Source organism: Patella vulgata, chromosome 5 (assembly GCF_932274485.2).
Source record: "Patella vulgata chromosome 5, xgPatVulg1.2, whole genome shotgun sequence".
Lineage (NCBI taxonomy): Eukaryota > Metazoa > Mollusca > Gastropoda > Patellidae > Patella > Patella vulgata.
The window spans coordinates 63,432,744-63,454,714 of record NC_065883.2 but is presented as its reverse complement, the minus strand read 5'-3'; the positions used below and the strand labels follow the sequence as shown (position 1 = coordinate 63,454,714).

Genomic DNA, 21,971 nt, shown 5'->3' with positions numbered 1-21,971 from the left:
TATATATAATTCCATGTTTTGTCAACACTCAAGTTATGCATAATTAAGTGATCAACCCTTTATAGAGTTATACACCTACCGGTACATTAACTGATTAACTGCTTAATCTGCCTTGATTGACTTCCCTAATCTATATGGTAAAATATCTGAAAACTTTTGTTGTTGTTTGATCTGTTATTATAGAACAGACTATATAGGAAGCAGGTTCTGATATCCTCATTGTTATACCATTCACCACGACCGACTACATTTAATGCCCTAAATTAACAGAGTGGGCACAGTGAGGTGTCCCTGGGAGACCATACATGGAGTACAGTAATTAATCTTTCAATTAATCCAAAGGGTGGGGGTCAGGCTACCAAACAAACAATGTATTTATGAAGTGGATATTGTTGTCCCTCCCACAAATAAACTACATAGAAATTGCTACATTACTTTAATTACATCGCTGTCAATACAATTAATGTAATCTAATATATCACAAAATACAGAAAACAATTCTGTATATTATCTGTCACACTAACATGAAATACATGTACCACTAATCTAATACCATATAATCAACAAAAACTGCTTCAAATATAGCTGAAGACTAGATATCTTAATATAAGAAATAACATTATAAAAATATCCATTAAATATACTGGACATGATGAAAAAGGGATAATAATAATTTTATCAAATTTCAAAGATCTGTATTAAAATCTTCATGTATAATTAACACCAAGGGCCCATAAGACTTTGAAAATATCACACAAAAAAAATAATGCTTATACATAAAATTAGTAAATAAAAATGAAATCATATATTTCATCATTTGGTTGAGTTAAACCTGTTGGGTACAAATGACCTGCTACTTTAGACGTCATGAATTACAAATTTGCCCAGTACTGGTTGGATACCTGTTATGTTTGATATGTAATAACTTAAAAGTTATGCACCAAAGTAAAGAAACATCAGTCCCGTAATTGACATCATTGACAAGCTTTTGTGTCTAGTACCCAAATAGGTCGAAAATTATGAGAATATATTGAGCACTGCAAAATTAAAATCAACAAAAAAGCCAAAGCAGGAAAAAATTTAAAAAAAACAAAACATCTTTTAACACAAAAATTGAGCACAACAAACAATTATTTCTATAGGTTTAGTAAATTATGCAGTAAGTTAAAAATGAGGTAATTATAGTTTATTTGAATAAATTAAATGATTTCTACAACATCCAGCAAAATTGATTTTTTTTAAAAATCTATTTTATGAGCGAATCTTGGCAAGAAATCATTTTGTACATACCAACTGTTCCCAACATTTAAAATATTAAATTAATATCTCTTAATTAAATATAAAGTTAAATCGTTAAGTGGTTAAACAATATCAAAGATTTACTATACAAATATAAATGAATAAATTATTACTTATTCACATACAGATCCCATTAGAAAAAAACAACAAGTACAAGCATATTATAGACTAGCAACCAAGCATGACATCATCGCATCCATCTTGGAATTGTGACGTCACATCAAAAATCGAATCCATCAATTGATGAGCAATTGTCCAAGGAACATGAATGCCAAGTTTTGTAATTGGATTGGCGGCAAACCTTTAGGTATTTTTCGAAGAGTGTTGCCCCTTAAGAAGAACAAGAACAAGATGAGTAGAGTATTGGGGCCCCATTCCTGGTCCAAATATATTCCATTTAACAGTCTAAATCGTGAAATTAATTTTCATTAGAATTTTCCCATATGCAATGTTTGTGTGTTAGTGGCAGTGCTTTATTTATAAAAGTGAATGATATAATATTTTGCTACATTATGAAGCAAATGCTCAATTTGGACGTTGGACGTTTAAAATTCTTAAAATTAATATAATATCAAATACCAAACATGAAGCAAATTCAAATTTAGAAATCAAAAAAAGGCGTTGAGCATTTGTCGGCTTGGCTCGAAATATCTGTCTAAAGTAAACCTTGCTGTCTTGATTATGATTCAAAAGTCTAACATTCAAACATTACAGATTCCATCTACATTACAATATATATTACTACAGGAACAAATTACAAGATCAGTGATGATTTATCATGATTTAACAATCTCATGTGAAAAGGAAACAATCAACAACAACAAACAGTGGTTTTATCCTTTATATTTCTCGTTTCAAACCCGGATCTTGAAAACATATCAAAGCCACTGAGTTCTCACACCGTTTTGCTGTATACCTGAAAATATTTAAATTAATAATAAATTTTTCATTCTTACTGTTATTAGTAAAGCATTTTTACCAGTTAATACAAATGTTCAGTAATAGCGAATGAGCAATTTGATTAAAATACAGATCTATATTTCGTTTTTTTTTTTTTATTACTTTCAATGGCCTACACTACATGAAGATCTGATCGGTTGTACTGGAAGGTCACGTCGGGGGGCGTACAAGTGGCTTTTGACCCTATGACAGCAGACATTGATTAATCAATCAGCATTGACGTTTCTAGTGGTTTACCCACAGTTCCATGCATCACAAGCCAAGAACTCGCCGTAACAGACCGTTTCATTGGCTAATCCCTCACTTCACCCAGAACGCCGGTAATATAACAACTCTTCCAGATCCTAGTGTAGTAAAGACAAGTAAAATGAAATTTTGAACTATAAAAAATGAAATGAAATAGGTTCTGTGTTTTAATCAGATTGGCTGAATGAGAGAAATATAGTTAAAACTTGCAAGAATTTACAACCAAGACTTTCACTTCAAAATTAGGATTGTTCGTAATTGTTGATATAACTTTTTCAGTGTGGTGCACACAAAATTTGTATTATGGAAAAAGAAATAAAATCTTAGCATAATAATTATTTATTATTGAAATAATTATTTCTTTTAGCTATTTCTGACAAACATTATTCAGCAGGCGACCACCATCTAGACCGGTCGCACATTTTATAATTGACTCTATGTATTCAGTACAAGATTTCTCTGTATAATAGAAATAAGGAGATATGCCCTAACTTTATATTTAATATTCTTACATCTTTCCACACACTTAACATCTTGCCCAATAATTTTTGGCAGGCTTTTTACCTCATTTTTTTGGAATAGTTTTATTCAATTGTACTAACATTGAAATTTATTTTAACACATAGCCGAACATGAGCCACACTTTTTCTTGGTTTGTCTCCCTTTGTTGTTTATTGTTTGAAATGTCTGTTTATATTGTGTGTCTTGTCTTAAGTGTTTTATTTTATGAGTGGTGCAGTTCTTGATAGTTTTGATTTGTATTAATAACCTCGAAATGGAGATCAGTATATAATTATATTTCTCACAATGACAGACTAACTCTATTACCCTTCTACAGAGGTAGGAACAAGTCGTGGAACCTTGAGACCAAGTCGAGTCCCAAGTCAAGGAACCTTGAGTCCAAGTCGAGTCCCAAGTCAAGGAACCTTGAGTCCAAGTCGAGTCCCAAGTCAAGGAACTTTAAAGTTGCAATTGCAAATTTTCAAGTTACATTTTTAAAATGTATTAAAATAAAGCCTTAAAATAGATGGTATCCATAAACAGTCCTACCTTGTTAAAGAATAATCCTATTAATCCTATAATTCGCTATTGCCAACTGAGAAATTGGCAAAAATATCATTTTTAACTTCAAATTCCAACATCGGAAAATGGCTGCCCCATGTTGTCAATAGCAAAACAGGGGAGGTAATTGTGTTGTTATTTCCTGTGTCATAGATTTTTAAGGGTGGGAAATAATGCCCATGATCGTATAATAGTGATTTGATAACATATTGAGCAAAAGACATAGAAATAATTATGTTTTGACTTTCTTAGAAAATTTGAAATTCTCGCTTTAAGAAAAAGTCAAGTCCCAAGTCTTCACAAAGCCCAAATCCTGTTCAAACTGCCAGCTCATCAAATGAGTCATTAATTCATGTTGAATAAGGCAAGTTGGAGTTACGTCACCTCACTGCGATTGAGTCCTTAGCGCTTTCAAGGCGCAAGTTGTGACGACTGCTGAGTTGAGTCTCGAGTCGCAATACATATTTTAAGTCTACCTCTGCCCTGCTATAAAACAATGTATGAAATATCAACAAACATCCTAATTTTCTGCACTGATAGGACTAATGAAGCCGAGCATACGTGGTTTAAGAGAAATTTTTCCCAGACAGCAGTTTCAACCCAAGGCTTCTTTTACATGCACACCAATGTGTCTACAGACCTCATTTTTCTTATCCCATCCAAAAGACTAGACACTGTTCCTTACCAGGTGCTATGTCCTGCATCGATAACATGGGGAAACGACGCCAAAATTTCATAATAAACTTTCACCACCAATACCAGGATCGATCCTGGGATTTCCTGGTTAGTGAGCCATCGATGAACTCACTGAGCCACTGTGGCTCCCAACTATAAAATGGAAGTCGGAATGTTGAAAGGTAATTCATGGTTTACTTACATTTTACAAATGGGTATAAGCACAGTATCATTAACAGATAATTCATATGTCTTTCCACTAATTGTTACAGTTGATGTTCCCTCCTGGAATAAATAAACAATAAATTAAAAGGTACTGTCATCACTACTACAATGAAGTATTTTAGGTCTTGAGGTGTCTACAATCTTATCTCTGAATTAAACGATTTTCTGACTCTGAGCTTCCCACATTACTCTCACTTCCCACAAACAAAAAACCCAAAACAATTTGAACTATTCTGACAGGGGGAAATTATACTTAATCAAGATTTTCATCACTAACTAAGCTATTTTTGATAAATCTTTGGATACCTTGTTACCAATGGTTACTATAGTGAGTTGTCATTCTTTGGAAATTTTTATAATCTACAAGGTATAGGATTTCCTGAATAATTGTACAGAAAATCACTGACAAAATACACTTTAAATGTAACTTGTTTGAATTAACTTGGGGATTGTCGCAAAATTTCAACAGTTATGTTCAAACAATTAACCCACGGATAAATCTCGTCTCACACCCCAATGCCAATCTCATTCATGTAGTACGAAAACATTAACATATTTCCGTTTATGATTCAATAATAACCGACATTTAATCATTATTTTCTATACACGGTGTCATTCATCACATCCACCCAGTTCTGCTTGTTATTTGTTTGGATGCAGGTGTTGAGATTTTGAGATGGTCCCTTACCAATTGCCAGATCCATGTTTCAGCTACAAGATGTTTTCCAGAATTTTCCCCTTTACCATACACCATAACCTGAAACTGATTTCCATTACCAAATAAGGACATACAGCCCTTGCTATTGAGATCAGCTCGATTTTTATTTATCCAATTCTTTAAACTAAATGGATTTTTTAATGTTACTTCAGAATCAACTGTTATTGGGGGATCTTTTGGTATTGTACCTGAAATGATAATATAATAACATTGAAAAGAATGGCTATCAAAATAATATTTTGTTTGGAAAATGAAAATAAAATCATGTTCAACATTCTACTTTTATGTGCCAATGGAAGACGGACATACACTATCTAATGTGCTATGAAGGCGTCTTTATCTTGTGGGTATGGGACAATAAGTACCCGAACAAATTGTCCACGGAAAATTCGTCCCAGAGGACAATTTATCCAACATGACTATTCGTCCCTGGGTTGTTAAAAAAAAATATGAAGGCGAAACGGAGGAAGAAATTAGTAGCTCCCCGTCTTCCTGCCAATTCTGAAACTCTTCTGGGGGGTGGGGGGCATTCGATAGAACCCCAATCCTTTCAATTTTCAATAACAGATCAAAAAAATCCTTAGTAGGAAACCATTTAAACATATGATCCTTTTTATAGAACTGTAAGGTGTTTGGCAAAAGCTATCCAATGGTGGTTTGAATCATAAATAAGTGATGAAGTCACCAGAATGGAACAATAACCATGCAGATCCTATTTCTATCAATTATCTCGAAAGAATTTCAGGAACCATTAAGCTGAGGATTAGATTTAATACTAAATGTAAATCGATGAAAATCTATCGAATACTGAGATTTAGGAGAATAAGGAAAGATTAATTCAGTTTTTGATAACTATCATTATTGTTGTCTTGGGATAAATTCTCCTAGGGGATGAATAGTCATAGGACGAATTGTCCTTGGGGACGAGTTGTCCGGTGCGGATAACCATAGGGGACTAATAGTCCTAGAATGTATTGTCATCGGGGACAAGTTGTCCGGGGATGAATTGTCCTGTGACGAATTGTTTGGGGACGAATTATCCTTGAGCCATATTTTCGCTTACTCTTCATCGAATTCCAACTGCCAATGGTTCCAACGCCAATGTGTGCACAGATGGACCTCAGTTTTTATTTCATCTGAACGACTGATAAGGGGAGAAACAGACCAGCAATCCTGAGGAATTGTTGGCTATGACCCTGCTCCTTCCAACAACATTCCTATCAAATTTCATTCAAATCAAGGGGTTGTGGACAAATTTCAGTTTACTCCTTCAAAAGTATGAGTAAAATATTTTCACAAATAAGGATTGAAAATGTTACCTTCTTTTGGAATACCCGTTTTGTACTGAGTTGATTCGAAAAACCTGAATAAAAAAAAGAAACAGATAATGTCAAAAATATATACAGTATCTTGAACAGTAGGAAATGAAATGAAATGGGGTTTAGCGTCCTGTTATGCTCCTAAACTGGGCTAATGAAGACGGGCATATGCCATACAGTGTGCTATGAAGGAAATTTTGCCCGGGCAGCGGCACTACGGCCTACTATTATATCGAATTCCAACTGCCAAGGGATCTTTTACGTGCACACCAATGTGTACACGGGACCTCAGTTTTTCGTCCCATCCAAATGACTAGACAGGTGTCCTTGTCAGGCCCTCCGTCCTGCACCACTGACAAGGGGAAACCACGCCGGAAAATCTGGATGAACATTCTCGATCAATGCAGGGATCGAACACCCGACCTCCTTGAACAGTAGGATATTTCAATATCACTTAAATGCCTGAAAATCAAGTTGTTCTCAAAGATATCACAGTCGCATCAATTTCTCTCTTGTATAAATGTATCACATATTTATATAGCTATAAACTGTAAATTAACCCTTTAGTACTTGGATTGCCCCCCAAAAATTCTGCTCCCACTGTCACCAGGGTAATGTAAATAGCTGTGAACTATTTAAATATACATTATGTAAGATTTAGATAAAGAACTAGCCATTCTTGCTATAATAGCTATAATAGTTCGAAAGCAGATAATGTAAAATGAATAATTTGAAAATTTCATTCAAATTACTCTATTGCAAGCGAAGATATTAGCCTTTGAAGGTTTGACAGACGTGTGCAATAATTTCAACCACCGTACTGGTTGATCGAAGCCAAGTCTCGGTCCTCCATATTTGATTAAATCAAAGTATCGCTGAACCATTCTAATCTATTTAATATCGGAGAAATCTGATGCCATCGAGAATTGATTATGGCCTGGATCAGTTAATTAATGTCTAATTAATACTTTAGAAAACATTTCAGGCCTAAAGAAAGACCTGCAATAGGCAGATTTAGCTCTTGCATAATGCATGTTTAAGGAGGACCATAATGTTAGTTCTGTGACTAAGACATTAAGGCAGTCTATGGGGCAGTAGTTATGGACAGTTTCAAAAATGAGCTACAAAACTCAACCAAAAGATACACTTTATTCTGGGTTTTTTTTCATGAAACTGGGGGTTGTCAATATTTACAAGTGCTAAAGGGTTAATGGAAATTGGCATATAATCAAGACTTTCATGTTAAGGAATTTGGTTGTATCTTGAAATAATTTCTCATCAATGTTACATACAAGTTTTATATTAAATATCTTAATCTTTCAAATAACTTTCATCAAAAAATTGGGTTGATCATATGCCAAATCACAAAGTCGAATTTACACCAGTTTATAACATAGTTGGCATTTATTTCATACACATAATTTTCATGATTGATAGAATACTTACTCCTTTATAATTGGAACTAACTGTGTACCAAGATCTTCACAATAAAACCATTTCTCATATAAAGACTGTACTGTAGGAACACCATCATGTTCTTGATAATACCTACAAAACATTCAAATAAAATTATACTTATTTCTAATGTTAAACAATATATATCAATTTCAAGCACTAGAGTGTTCACAATATTCTGCAATAGTGAGCAAGGGTAAAACTATCATCCAGAAAAATATTCTACGAATGTTAGTCTGGATGCGATGTCCTTATCCAGTCGTTTACATTATCATAAACAAAGTCTACGGGAGGTAACGCCCATGAAATTAATTTTAAGAATGCCATTTCAGAAAATCCATTTGATTGCATTGCCAGTTCAATATCCAACACACTTATTTTTTTTTATTGTAACATTTCTCTCTTCATGGTCCATATTTATGGGTTGTTTTTAATGAATCCTAATTCGTTGTCACGATTCATGTTCATTTGTGTTAATGAAAGAATTATGGGATTTATTGCGAGAAGGGGCCAGAACTCTTACTTGACTTGACCAAAGATACTGGATAATCGGTTACGCATGGGCAATGGAACTTTTCGTCAAACATTGACAACGGTCCCAGATCCTCCGTATGTTGAAAATCAGGAGGTTCTGGGTGACCGAGACTAGGGTAAAACCAACAGAAGTCATATATTGTTGAAATGTGATAGGCTTCTTCATTTCCTGCATACCAGTATTATATAAACACCACATAATAATTACAAACCAATCACATTATAATTCTTGTGGAGAAACTCTACAAAAAGTAATTAATAGAAATTGATGAAATCCAACAGGCCTCTTCGTTTCACTAATCTCAACAGTGGACAGATATAGCCAGAGTGAATTTAGAGACAAAATCAAATCATAATTGAAGCTTCTCAGGTACTAACAAGATTTCATAAGTAACAAAAAGGAATAAGTTATCTAAAATGGATAGGGTTCTTTCTTTCAATAGGATAAGACAGCCAGTATATATTTCAGAAAGACAGATTAATAATTGCTGCCTATAAAGTGCTAACATAATTCTGTAAGAAAAGGGCATATACAAGTTGAAAATGAAGAGGCTTCTTCATTGAATGAGATAGGAAATAGATATGAATTTCAAAAAGATATGTGGATTAATGTTTCACAAAGCATTCTCAGACATAAGAATTTACTCAACTTTCAATCACTGTTTATGAGAAATATCTTTGATCCAGAAACACCAAATTTGCAAATAGTTACTTATTGATGTATTTGATACAATGAAATAACAAAAGTTAAATTCTTAACTTTATTCTGAGAATGTTTTGTGAAACCAGGGCCTGGTGTGTCAATAAGTAATGTAAACATTAAGGTACATGTAATGTCAATATAGGGTCACGTTAAAACTTGGACAAGTAAAAAATAACTGTTTATTGACACAAGTCACTAAAGTTTTATATTACTTTAAAGTAAAACATGACAGTGAATATAAAACTATTATAATAATAGGTCTACAACTCTACATGTACCTATATATATATGGACACAGATCACTAAAGATTTCCCCATTGACTCCAATGTTAATTCTCGTATCTTAGACCGGCTCTAACTTTTTCCCAAATTTTCGTTGGGTAGAACGCTTTCTACCACAGATGGAGCAACATGTGGCAACCACTTGCCCAAAAGCACGTATGAGGTTCTTCATGAAAAACTTGAGATACACAAGCTGGAAGTAGAGACAAGTAAACATGCAATTTCAGGCCCTACATTTCAACGTAACCAACCTCTCAACTCTTGTATCCTTCCGCATCAAAATTATGAATATTCACCAAAACCTGGCAGAAAATGTATTTTCAAACCCTTTTCCTCAATTCTACACCAAAAAGTCAACAAAAATCGCCATGCAAAAGGGGGAAAAAGGAAAAGGGAGAGGAAGACTAAAAATAGCTTTAGCCCTTGTTTCGTGGGTGACGGCGTAGGAATATTTGGTGATCTGTGTCCTATATAGGGGTGAAACTTCAGGGATCACCAAAAGGCCTTTTTTATTTCCTTCCCATGTGTTCTGGCAACATGCCGGTGAAAGAAAATCAAAATCAAAGAATAACTGTAAAAATGATGGCCCTTTAAGTACACATGCTGCTTTATGTACACTGGTGCATCTCAGGTCCATAGGCCTTTTGTGCTAAAATTTAAAAATCTTTCTTATTAAAGGCAGTATCTGAGTTCTGTGAAAAAATTAGACAAGTAACAAAGAAACTACATACAAAACACTCATAATTTGGAATTTTTTTCAAAAATATAATTTTTTACTGCCATGTGATGAAAAATGTACAAAATTTACATGTAGCATCTCTCAAAATACCAATAATTTTCCACTTTTTTAAATATCCGGACGGACAAGAAATATATTTTTAGAATCTGTGGACAATATGCAAACAGAAAAAATGCAAACCAGTTGCAATGGTTGTAATATTAGAGATCTATACTGAAACATGTATGCCTACCCCCTGAACATGCCACTGATTGAATTAATCTAATCTATGGTTGCAGAACTTACATTACCAAAGGAATCTGTCTAACAGCTATGTTTTACCATCCCTGGCTAACATATGCACATATAAACTAAAATAGGTGCAATAAATATGAATTATGGTTAAAAATAGGCCTTGATGAATGAAAAAAATGCCATATTTGGTCTATGATCACCCCTCTCTAACAGAAGGGTCACAGAATACACAATTTTCACAAATTTGGGAATATTTCAATGTTTCCAACATCTCAAACCTCAGAGGCATGTTACAAATTTGTATTGCAATCCTTGTGCTAAAGCAAGATGTCTGGAACTTTACATTAATTTCCTGAAAAAATGAAGTCAAAAAAGTAGTCATGACAGACATGACAACATAAAAAGAGGCCTGAAAAGGAGAAAAATTAACATTTTATTGTTTTATAGGCAACATAAATGCAGCAAACACCACAAATGCTGGATTTTGACAAGAAAATATTGAACATTAAACTGACATTTACACATCTACACCAGTTTTATATCTGGGTCTGGTCTCATTGGCCTGAAGTGCCTCAGGGTTCTACGTTTGACTCTGAACAAATAAGGGTTAGAAATCCTTGAAATGCACACAAAAAATATTTTTGGGTGAAAAATAACATTCTTAGCTGTAATTCAACCACAAATTCCAATTAAGATCATTTACATGTCAACACAGGTGCATTTAAATCCCTCAAAACACATTAATAGAAAAGGGTGGGGTGGGGCATTTATTGCCTCTCTAAACAGAATGATGGAGTAAAAAATGTCTAGAAAGGCTGGGATATTGCTTCCTACATGAAGGAAATGCAAGAATTTAATGTTTCAAAGAAGAAAAAAATGCTTATTCTGGGTAAAATAGTGGCAAAATTGAGCCAACCCCTGTTTTGAACATTTTGTACAAACCCATCTGCTGTACATTATTAACTCAGTGTTACCAATTTTCAATTTTCTGTAGGAAAGCTGGAGCTATTTCTAAACCTGACAAACATGTAGATCCCATCTAAGTTATATTAGCAAAGAAAATATGGGCATTTTTAGACATTTTGACTCATTTTAGTAGTCATGAAAATATTAATTTCTACATCCAAATGGGGGGAATCTCAAGATTTTTTGTGAATATTCCTGATTTTTAGACAAAATTTGGTGAAATTTCAATACTGTTCATTTTATCTGTGCTTTCTGAGACTGAATAAGCCAACATTGGGCATTAGAATATTTTACTTACTGTTAAAAATTCAATAAAAATTGAAAATTGAGAAATTTGCAGTAAAATCACAATTTTTCTTCAAAACTTTGATTTTTTTTTTTTTTAATTAACTTTTTTTAGTTTTTCTGTAGCCAAACTATTTTATTCATATTTTCTGAGAATTTAATCTTCATATTTTCAAAACTAAGGCATATCAGTGACAGCCTTATCACACACAGACAGGACACAGATCACTAAAGATTTCCCCATTGACTCCAATGTTAATTCTCGTATCTTAGACCGGCTCTAACTTTTTCCCAAATTTTCGTTGGGTAGAACGCTTTCTACCACAGATGGAGCAACATGTGGCAACCACTTGCCCAAAAGCACGTATGAGGTTCTTCATGAAAAACTTGAGATACACAAGCTGGAAGTAGAGACAAGTAAACATGCAATTTCAGGCCCTACATTTCAACGTAACCAACCTCTCAACTCTTGTATCCTTCCGCATCAAAATTATGAATATTCACCAAAACCTGGCAGAAAATGTATTTTCAAACCCTTTTCCTCAATTCTACACCAAAAAGTCAACAAAAATCGCCATGCAAAAGGGGGAAAAAGGAAAAGGGAGAGGAAGACTAAAAATAGCTTTAGCCCTTGTTTCGTGGGTGACGGCGTAGGAATATTTGGTGATCTGTGTCCATATATATATATATAAAATCAAGATGGTGTTTTAATATAGAACTCAGCTGCTACTTATGATCTTATCTCTACATTCAAATATTTATATATATATAACACTATTATCCTTACTTAAAATGTAGAAAAAATAGACAAGACTATTAAAACATATATACAATTACTCGAATCATATAATCCATAGAGAATACAAGCCTTTTATAATATTTATGTATAAAACTATTATTCTTAATTAAACTAATGGGGCAGGATTTTTGATTTTGTCAGAAAACATCAAATTTCTCACAGCTTGATCCAAGCTAATGTATAACTAGATTGATCATTTAACATTTAAAGATGCATTATTTGTAGCGTTAAATCTGCAAATTGTAGGTCTATATTTTGGCCTCTAAATCTTATATAAATTATTAATTAGGTATTTATTTAAATGAAAAGCTCATAATCAACTCTATAAACCCTCGGAAGGTCGTAATTTTCAATGGATTGAAACACGATCGCCATTTAATAAATTAATTTAAAAATAGATTCTGGAGACTTTATTATAGTAACAATGGTAGATGACAATTGAGATTATATTGTCAACACTTCAAAACCTGATAACTTTGTTCAGAAACAAGTAATTAGACTGAAATTTTCAATATATTCATTTTTCATAATCTATTTTTGAATATAGCAAGAACGAACAGTTCTTTATCTAAATCTTACATAATGCATCTTTAATTAAGAAAAAGTCATAATGCTAGATCAGAGAGAGGGGGATTAATGTCCACTTGACACAAACTATGTCATTTTGGGACTAACACATTACACATTTCTATTTTAGTAATTTACTATCGCGTAGGATTCTTTAGCAGTAGGAGGAAACTTGAGAAAACCCATAAAGCTGGACAGACAACCGAACTCCTTGTCATGTACAAACAGGGAATCAAAACCAAGCCAGTTGACTCAATAAGAGATCTTATGATCCAACCAAAGCGCATGCGTTAAACCATTTAGCCTCTCTGCTTCCTAACAAAAGACAAGACAAGCCTATAATTATTATACAGTTACTCTAATAATATAAGTGTTTCTAAATTCTACAGTGTAAAATATACAGAGATACACATGATCACTAGACCATATCAATATAAATGTAAAAACACTGATGCTAAAACAATCAAACCAGTAATAGAAGCAGTTTTGAACCCTTAGGAATATCATACACAAAAAAAACCATACTTATGGAAAAAACACCTACTTATTTATTTATTTCTTCCATAAGTATGTTTTTTATGTGTGTTGCTCTACCCAGTTACTAAATGCCTACTAAATGCCTTTAAAGATTAGGAATATTTATAAATTACAGAATAAACTTTATTCAATATTAATTGTCTCCTGGATGATTTGGCATGTTGCCCACAGACAAGAACTGGCATTGAAAGGCTCTTTAAATCAAACTCAATTTAAAAATGGTGATAATATGCTTATTGGTTATTTTATCTTTATCACAAATCACCAAAAAATTACAGGAAGTAAAAAGTGTCTGTGATCTAATCAAATGGAAAAAGATTAAGTTTTAGGAATGTGACTCATTTAAGTTATTGGCATTTGATAATCCTGGTAAATACAGTGTTTATAACTCATTTGGAACATCTTGCTGCAAATAAAACTTATAGTGACAAGGAAATACATGTGGTTCAGTTCTGAACTAGAGACACACATAGTGGCATTAGTGTAACATGCTGCTTTGTGTTGAATTTTTATTGCTGTATTAACTACTGCATAAATTAAATACTATAAAAGATATTTCCATCAGAGATTATTGATCAATAGTTGCAACAGTTGCTTTTAACAGAGCTTCAAACATACTAGAAGTGCTGTGTTTAGAATAAAAACTTTATGGCCATTTTCAAGATATTGTTTAACACAGTATATATTAACACCCAGAAAATCATTATAATAGTATATTTAAACAAGCCAACAGTGAGGCTGATGTCCCCCGCCGAAATACCAAAATAATTAGATGACACGTATTAATTAATAGAACATTTATTTTTTTCAAAAGTATCGAACAGTTAAACTATAGACTAAGTTTCATCACTGTCTATCAAATAGAATCAAGATTATGAAACTGATAAGCTCTGCTTGGCTTCAGCTCGAAATGTTAATCATTGAACTTAGTCAAGACATTCACCTAATGAACATCTACATCAAGTTTAAACATTCTACCTCAATTAAAAGCAGAGTTATTATGTTCCAAAGTCTTGACCAATCAAATTGCTTATTGCTCCTTAGCCTTAGCAGAAAATTTTCACCATCGAACTTAGTCAAGGTAATGATATAATGAATCTATATTCGGAGTTTCATCTCTCTCAAAGTTATCATGCCCCAAAGCATCAACCAATCAGATTGCTTATCTCTGCTTACCGTAAGCATACAATGTTCATCATTGAACTCCATCAAGGCATTCACCTAATGAAAGCCTACACCAAGTTTGAACATTCTACATCAATTAGAATGTGAATTATTGTGTTCCAATGTCTCGACCAATCAAATTGCTTATCGCTCTGCTTAGCCTGAGTAGAAAATGCTCATGATTGAACTTAGTCAAGGTATTGATGTAATGAAACTATACACCAAGTTTCATCAATCTCACTTAATTAGAACTAAAGTTATCGTGTCCCAAAGCATCAACCAATCAAATTGCTTATCTCTGCTTACCCTAAGCGGAAAATGCTCATCTTCGAACTCCATCAAGGCATTGACCTAATCAACACATACACCAAGTTTGAACATTCTAGCTCAATTAGGAAGAGAGTTATCGTGCCCCAAAGTATCAACCAATCAAATTGCTTATCTCTGCTTACCCTAAGCGGAAAATGCTCATCTTCGAACTCCATCAAGGCATTGACCTAATAAACACATACACCAAGTTTGAACATTCTAGCTCAATTAAAAGTTATCGTGTCCCAAAGCATCAACCAATCAAATTGCTTATCTCTGCTTACCCTAAGCGGAAAATGCTCATCTTCGAACTCCATCAAGGCATTGACCTAATCAACACATACACCAAGTTTGAACATTCTAGCCCAATTAGGAAGAGAGTTATCGTGTCCCAAAGCATCAACCAATCAAATTGCTTATCTCTGCTTACCCTAAGCGGAAAATGCTCATCTTCGAACTCCATCAAGGCATTGACCTAATAAACACATACACCAAGTTTGAACATTCTAGCTCAATTAGGAAGAGAGTTATTGTGTCCCAAAAAGTGTGACGGACAGACAGACGGACAGACAGACGGGACAGACAGACGGACAGACAGACAGACAGACAGACAGACGGACGAACCCATTTTAATAGTCCCCTGCTTTCTTCGAAAGGCGGGGGACAAAAAGACCAAGAATTTACTGTGTGAAACTGGGTTGTATTTTTTAAATTCTAGACTGTTCTTGTTGGCAAATTCTCTCCAACTTTTTCATCTTTGCATTTTCAACTATCACAATTTCTCATAAGACATCAGTATTTATCATCTCAACCAACTAAAATTCATGCTCTTCAAAATAGGTGATTACTGTGGCTGACAATGGCCATTTAAAATGTTACCCTATTGATAACATGACAACACGACAAACAGTTTTAAGGCAAACACGACAAAGTAAACTTACAATATTTGAAATGGTCCATAATTTCACTATGATGCCATCATGCTTATGCATGGACTTAAAAGCTACAGATCTAAACTATTTTTCTTAGCTAGATAATCTATTTGAAAACAACAAATTTGCGTCAAAAGCATTAGTTTGGTGTTAGCTCCAGAGTAGAGAGATCTTCGCAGAGATAGTGCAGTCATGGTGCACCGCTCTTATTAACAATATCAATACGAACACCCTCTTACAAAGTCCAAGCTACACGGACAACTGATGGAGAAAGCACACCAGATACGACCAGACACATAGTGGTGAAATTTCCAATTCATTAATAAAACAGACACATCCACCATCATATCTTTCTCCTTTGAACCGTGCTCAAAACTCTTTTATACAACATATAATATAAATGAAATGAAATAAAAAGGGATTTAACGTCCTACTGTTCTGCTCCTAACCTGGGCTAATGAAGACGGGCATACGCCATACAGTGTGCTATGAGGGAAATTTTGCCCGGACAGCGGCACTACGGCCTACTCTTATATCGAATTCCAACTGCCAAGGGATCTTTTACGTGCACGCCAATGTGTACACGGGACCTCGGTTTTTCGTCCCATCCGAACGACTAGACAGCTTTCCTTGTCAGCCCCTCCGTCCTGCATCACTGACAAGGGAGAACCACGCCGGAAAATCTGGATGAACTTTCTCTGCCAATGCAGGGATCGAACACCCGACCTCCAGGCTAGCGAGCTAGCATCTTACCCACTTAGCCACGTGATCCCCAACATATAATATAATTATCCATGGCAGACTATTGACAATTTATACGCTGTCCAACTTCAGAAAGAAAATGGTGTGAACAGCAAAGCAAGACAAGAAATTGTGTGCTATAATGACCCGAATCATAGCAGAGAGTATTCAAAATAAATCTCTAGCTAGTGACATTCCATTTTATAAATCAAACAAGACTCACAGAACATAATTCTACACCATTGTAGCTCAGGTTTTAAATAATTGAAGCGGCATTAGGTAAAATTAGATAAAGAGCTGACAGTTCTAGCTAGTTAAACATAGATAATAAAGAGAGAATATTTTGAAAATTTCAGTCAAATTACTTCACTCTGAGCAAAGGTATCAGCGATTTAATTATAGGCTGGCCTAGATTGTCATTAATACCGTTGTTACAATAATAAACAAAGTCTCGATTATCCATTTTACGGTAGATGATTGTGAAAAACTTTGGCTTTGATGGTACAGTTAGTCAATTCAATCAGTATCAAATAATGTTTTGTTACCTGTGAAAACAATGATCAGGGTTTGTCATTTAATAAAACAAAATATGAATTAACAGATAATGCCTAGTTTACTGTTTTACCTAAATGTTTTACCTAATCTGCAGGGGAACAGATAATTAATTATTAATCCAGTGATATGATGGCTTGGCAGATATCAACAATGGCCGTTAAATATGTGATGTTTTGATAAATTTAAAATTAAAATGGTGACCAATAGTTAAAGGAGTGACGGTTTATTAAAGAGATGAAACCAAAGAATTTCTACAGGGGGATTTTATTGTGGCCTATTACAAAGAGATGACACTGAAAGGGAGTAGCTGCTAGTACAGATGCTACTGTATATGATTTAAATAACAAATATTGTTAGTCAGTTTGTATTGTTCACGGCTTTCACTTAAAAAATGAGTCATAAGAGCCTTTGTATTAGTATTATGATAATTATTAAAATAATTTTATACATCTGGTGACATGAGGAAAAGAGAAATGAACAGGTAATGATTATAAGATAGTTGAAAAGTTCCTACATCTGGTGACATGAGGAAAACAGAAAGGAAACGGACAAAGAATTATAATTATAGATATTGAAATAGTAGATAAAGTATTTAATAATATCAGACAGACAGAGAGAGAGAGAGAGAGCGAGAGAGAGAGAAATGGAGTTTAACGTCCCCTCAACACATTTTGGGACTAACATATGGTTCAATTTCATTTCAATAATTCAATCGCACACAGGGTCTTTAGCAGTGGCGGGGAATCGGAGAAAACCCACGGGTTAGACAGGCGACCCTACTCCTTGTTATGTTCAAGCGGGGAATCAAAACCACACCACTTGACTCAATGACAGACCTTATGATTTCACGCATACACATTAAACCACTAGACCACCCAACCCCCCCTAATATCAAACAGAGTGTAATGACTAAACTTAATCAATCATATATTAAGAGGTTTGAATGTTTTGACCATGATCTCTTTTTACTGTTTAGCCATGAAATGTCTAGATCAGACACAATGGAGGTTATCAGGTGGAAGAAATAGAGGTTTCACAATTTGAAAGAATATGAGGTAGTCAAGGCTATAAATAAAGAACAACAATGTCTTTCTGAATGGAACTGTTTCAAAGGAAAGATTAACAGCAAATATTTGTGCATAAATTTATCGATCCATGACATTTTGTTTTTTCTTGATAAGAAATAATTTTATCCACACCTATGTCTTTTATAACTAGAACTTTTATTTATTGTCATTCAGTAATTGTACAGTTGAAAGAGGTTTATTTATTTACTCCCACTCTTTGAGACAGGATATTGTCAATTAATCACACTTGAAATCATATGTAATAGTTAGAAATAAACACATATTAGTACAAGACATATTATATTGAAAATTCATATTTATATTTGTAATCTATCTGTGATTTTATAATCGTCATTTGTCTTAATTTAATTGATTTGATTTTTACATCGATTTGATGGTTTTGAGGAGGTTTTTAATAGTTACTGGAGACAGGGAATACAAAAGAGATTTTAGAGAAATATTTCTGTTTAAGATAGTAGTCAAGTTCAAGGGCTCCATGAGCACAATGACATTGATTCATTGATGTTGAATTGACCTCTCAGACTCTGGCAAGAATACAGATAAAATCTCATACGACTTTAACTTTTTTTAATTTCATCTGATTTAGAAACAGATGCTGGATCTGACTAAAACTGTTGGATGCTGGAATTTTCTGATAGCAAATGCACAGAGAAAGTCAGATAGCCATAGAGAGAGCCAAACAAATTGATTCTAGCTCTTTGAAGCTTGATAAATAAAAACATACTTTTTAAGTTTTTATATCATAAAGGATATGATGATTGTAATACAAAAACTTAAAAAGTTTCTGAGGTTTTATAACATTTTAAATATATATCGACAACTCCCAAGATGTCTAGCAAAGCTAGTATATAATATGAAGGATTACATTTTTTTTTAAGCTTGTTTTTATGTTTAAATGTATAAATGACCAGCAGCATGTAGGGATGCAATGCGAAAAAAAATTCTTAGATAATAATTCATATAATTTGAATCTTCCAAATGATCGGCCCAAAACATGCATTATATAAAAATATGCAATGTCAACATTCAGAGTCCTAGAGTCAAGCATCAATTATTCATTTATTTTAATCTCTGGTTGGACTAAACTTATGAAAGTCAAAAGATATGTGAATCAGTAAAACACTCAACCCAGTCATATCCATCAGGTGTCAAGTGTTTTTATCACATGAGCTATATTCACATTCTGATTCAGTTATCACTACACAGAATCTCTATCAACAAGGGCAAAAACCATCGCTTTTCATTCTTTTTCTTATCTTTTTGGATATAAATATATAATACGATACAGTATTATGAATGTTATATATTCTTATATAATGCATGTTTTGCACCAGTGGGTGACAAAAACACATAGATTGCACAACATACACACTTATAATAGATATTGCAAATAAAATATATAAGTACTGCTTACTGAAGCCTGGAAATAATGCATCTGTCACAGACATTGGAGGCACAAATTCAGATTTTGTCACTCACAATTTCTCTGGTGCATATGATATTTATAATACTTCTCATTGTCTGGCAAAAAGTCAAAGATAGGTTGCCAGACAACAAAACATACGACCACAGCAGTTAAAGCGGAAATTGCAAATTTTCAAGTTATATTTTTAAAATGTATTAAAATAAAGCCTTAAAATAGATGGTATCCATAAACAGTCCTACCTTGTTAAAGGAGCACAATCGCTAACATTTGGGACCTAGAAATTGACAAAAGTGGGTCGCAACACATATAATACTGTAATATGAATGTATATAAACTGATTTACATTCAATGGTTTCCGTTTTTACTCCAATTTCAAATCAGTTATGTTCGGCGAAATAAGCCAGCAGTCTCAAGCGAGTGCAAATTTCTAGCGTCTGGTTATTCCAGTCTACATACGCCGTTTGAATTGGGGCAATGTGTCAAGCCTCGTCCCTCGAGTCTCTTGATACAACTGGGACTGAAGCGCATTATGGTACACGATTCATGTACCAATGGTAAAATGTTTATTTTGTCTTAAATATTGGATATCATAAGCCCATCTTTTTCCGGTAAGATTACAACATCAATGTTGATTTAATTTAATAAATAAATCGTGTTTTCAATGTTGAAGATTTTGGATGATATTGAGTTAGAGACTTAGCTACTTTAAAGAATAATCCTATTAATCCTATAATTCGCTATTGCCAGCTGAGAAATTGGCAAAAATATCATTTTTAACTTCAAATTCCAACGTTGGAAAATGGCTGCCCCATGTTGTCAATAGCAAAACAGGGGAGGTAATTGTGTTGTTATTTCCTGTGTCATAGATTTTTAAGGGTGGGAAATAATGCCCATGATCGTATAATAGTGATTTGATAACCTATTGAGCAAAAGACATACAAATAATTGTTTTGACTTTCTTAAAAAATTTGAAATTCTCGCTCTAAAGGACAATATTGGTGCCAGTCATTATATGTGATAGAGCTGGTTAAACACATTCCAAATATAATTTTAACACAGAGATCATTGCTACGATAGCTGAGTAATACAGGTTTCCTGAGTCGGAAGTGACGAACGCCAAAGGAAAACACGAGTCATCTCTCTATATAACTGACTGATGTGACGAGTGATAACGGATATACGGGCAAATTTCTGCTCACTAATAATTCATTCGAAGACTGAAAGTTGTTGCATGAGATTGTGAGAGGATATCACATATCCTCTCACATATCACATATGTGATAATGACTGGCACCAATATTGTCCTTTAAGTCATCTGAGCAGTCAACAATGTTTGTAGCATATTTTTTCCTTTGTAAGTAATGAGAACATTTACAATACATGGAAATCTGATTACAAGTAATAACCCTATTAAGTAATGATCAAAAATCATGACCTTAAACAATTTATATTAACTTTAGCCTCCAGAGACTCCACAAGATTTCTAAAAGTCATAACTCTGGCAGTAATTATTGGAAATCGCTGAAAATGAATAGGATTCTTTGTCTCATGACCTTAAACACTGTGTATAAATTTAAAGTCAATCGGATATTAACTTTGCCCTCCAGAGCGTCCACAATTGCCAATCGACAGATGGACGGGCGTACGGGCGCGACGACAATCATTTCAATGTGGGCGAGTAAAAATGTCAGGCGTCAGTTCAATAGTGCCTGACATTTTAGTGGCTACAAATAAAACCATTATTTTCAGGCCTGCGGGAATGAATAATTGTTAGTATTCTTTATTTTAATCATAAAGTGAATAATATGTAAGTATAGATTAAAAGATAGAATTTTATACAAAATCAACACAACATATTAAAGGAGAAAATCCAAAAATTGCAGATATCATAATTAAAATAGTTTTAACAATGGCCAACCCCAAGTACATGTACAAATCACTTTAACCTTTAGTTAACAAGTTGTTATAAGGAAGTTGGTGAATTAAGATTATTAGAGTATGTAGTACTGATGATTTGTACATTTACACATCCTGATAACCTCACAGCAGCTGTTTTTATTTGTTAATTAAAAACGAAAGATGAAACAATTTACAATGGATAGAATTACCTTGCTGACAATTTAATGCATATATTTATTTGTACATATATCT

The 21,971-nt window shown here is 33.7% G+C and overlaps 1 protein-coding gene across 2 annotated transcripts in view; it reads right to left on the bottom strand.

Annotated features, from left to right (window-relative positions):
- Nucleotides 1–421: 421 nt before the first annotated feature.
- The window catches only part of LOC126820578 (3-hydroxyanthranilate 3,4-dioxygenase), a 34,202-nt gene continuing 12,652 nt past the window's right edge, over nt 422–21,971 (bottom strand). For both annotated transcript variants that reach the window (XM_050548625.2, XM_050548624.1), the window contains exons 5-9: nt 7,951–8,052; nt 6,505–6,548; nt 5,156–5,373; nt 4,445–4,527; nt 422–2,215 (exon numbers count right to left, since the gene is read on the bottom strand). In XM_050548625.2, the coding sequence (XP_050404582.1) occupies nt 2,140–2,215; nt 4,445–4,527; nt 5,156–5,373; nt 6,505–6,548; nt 7,951–8,052 (523 nt within the window). In that variant the 3' untranslated portion in view covers nt 422–2,139. The remainder of the gene's footprint in view (nt 2,216–4,444; nt 4,528–5,155; nt 5,374–6,504; nt 6,549–7,950; nt 8,053–21,971) is intronic.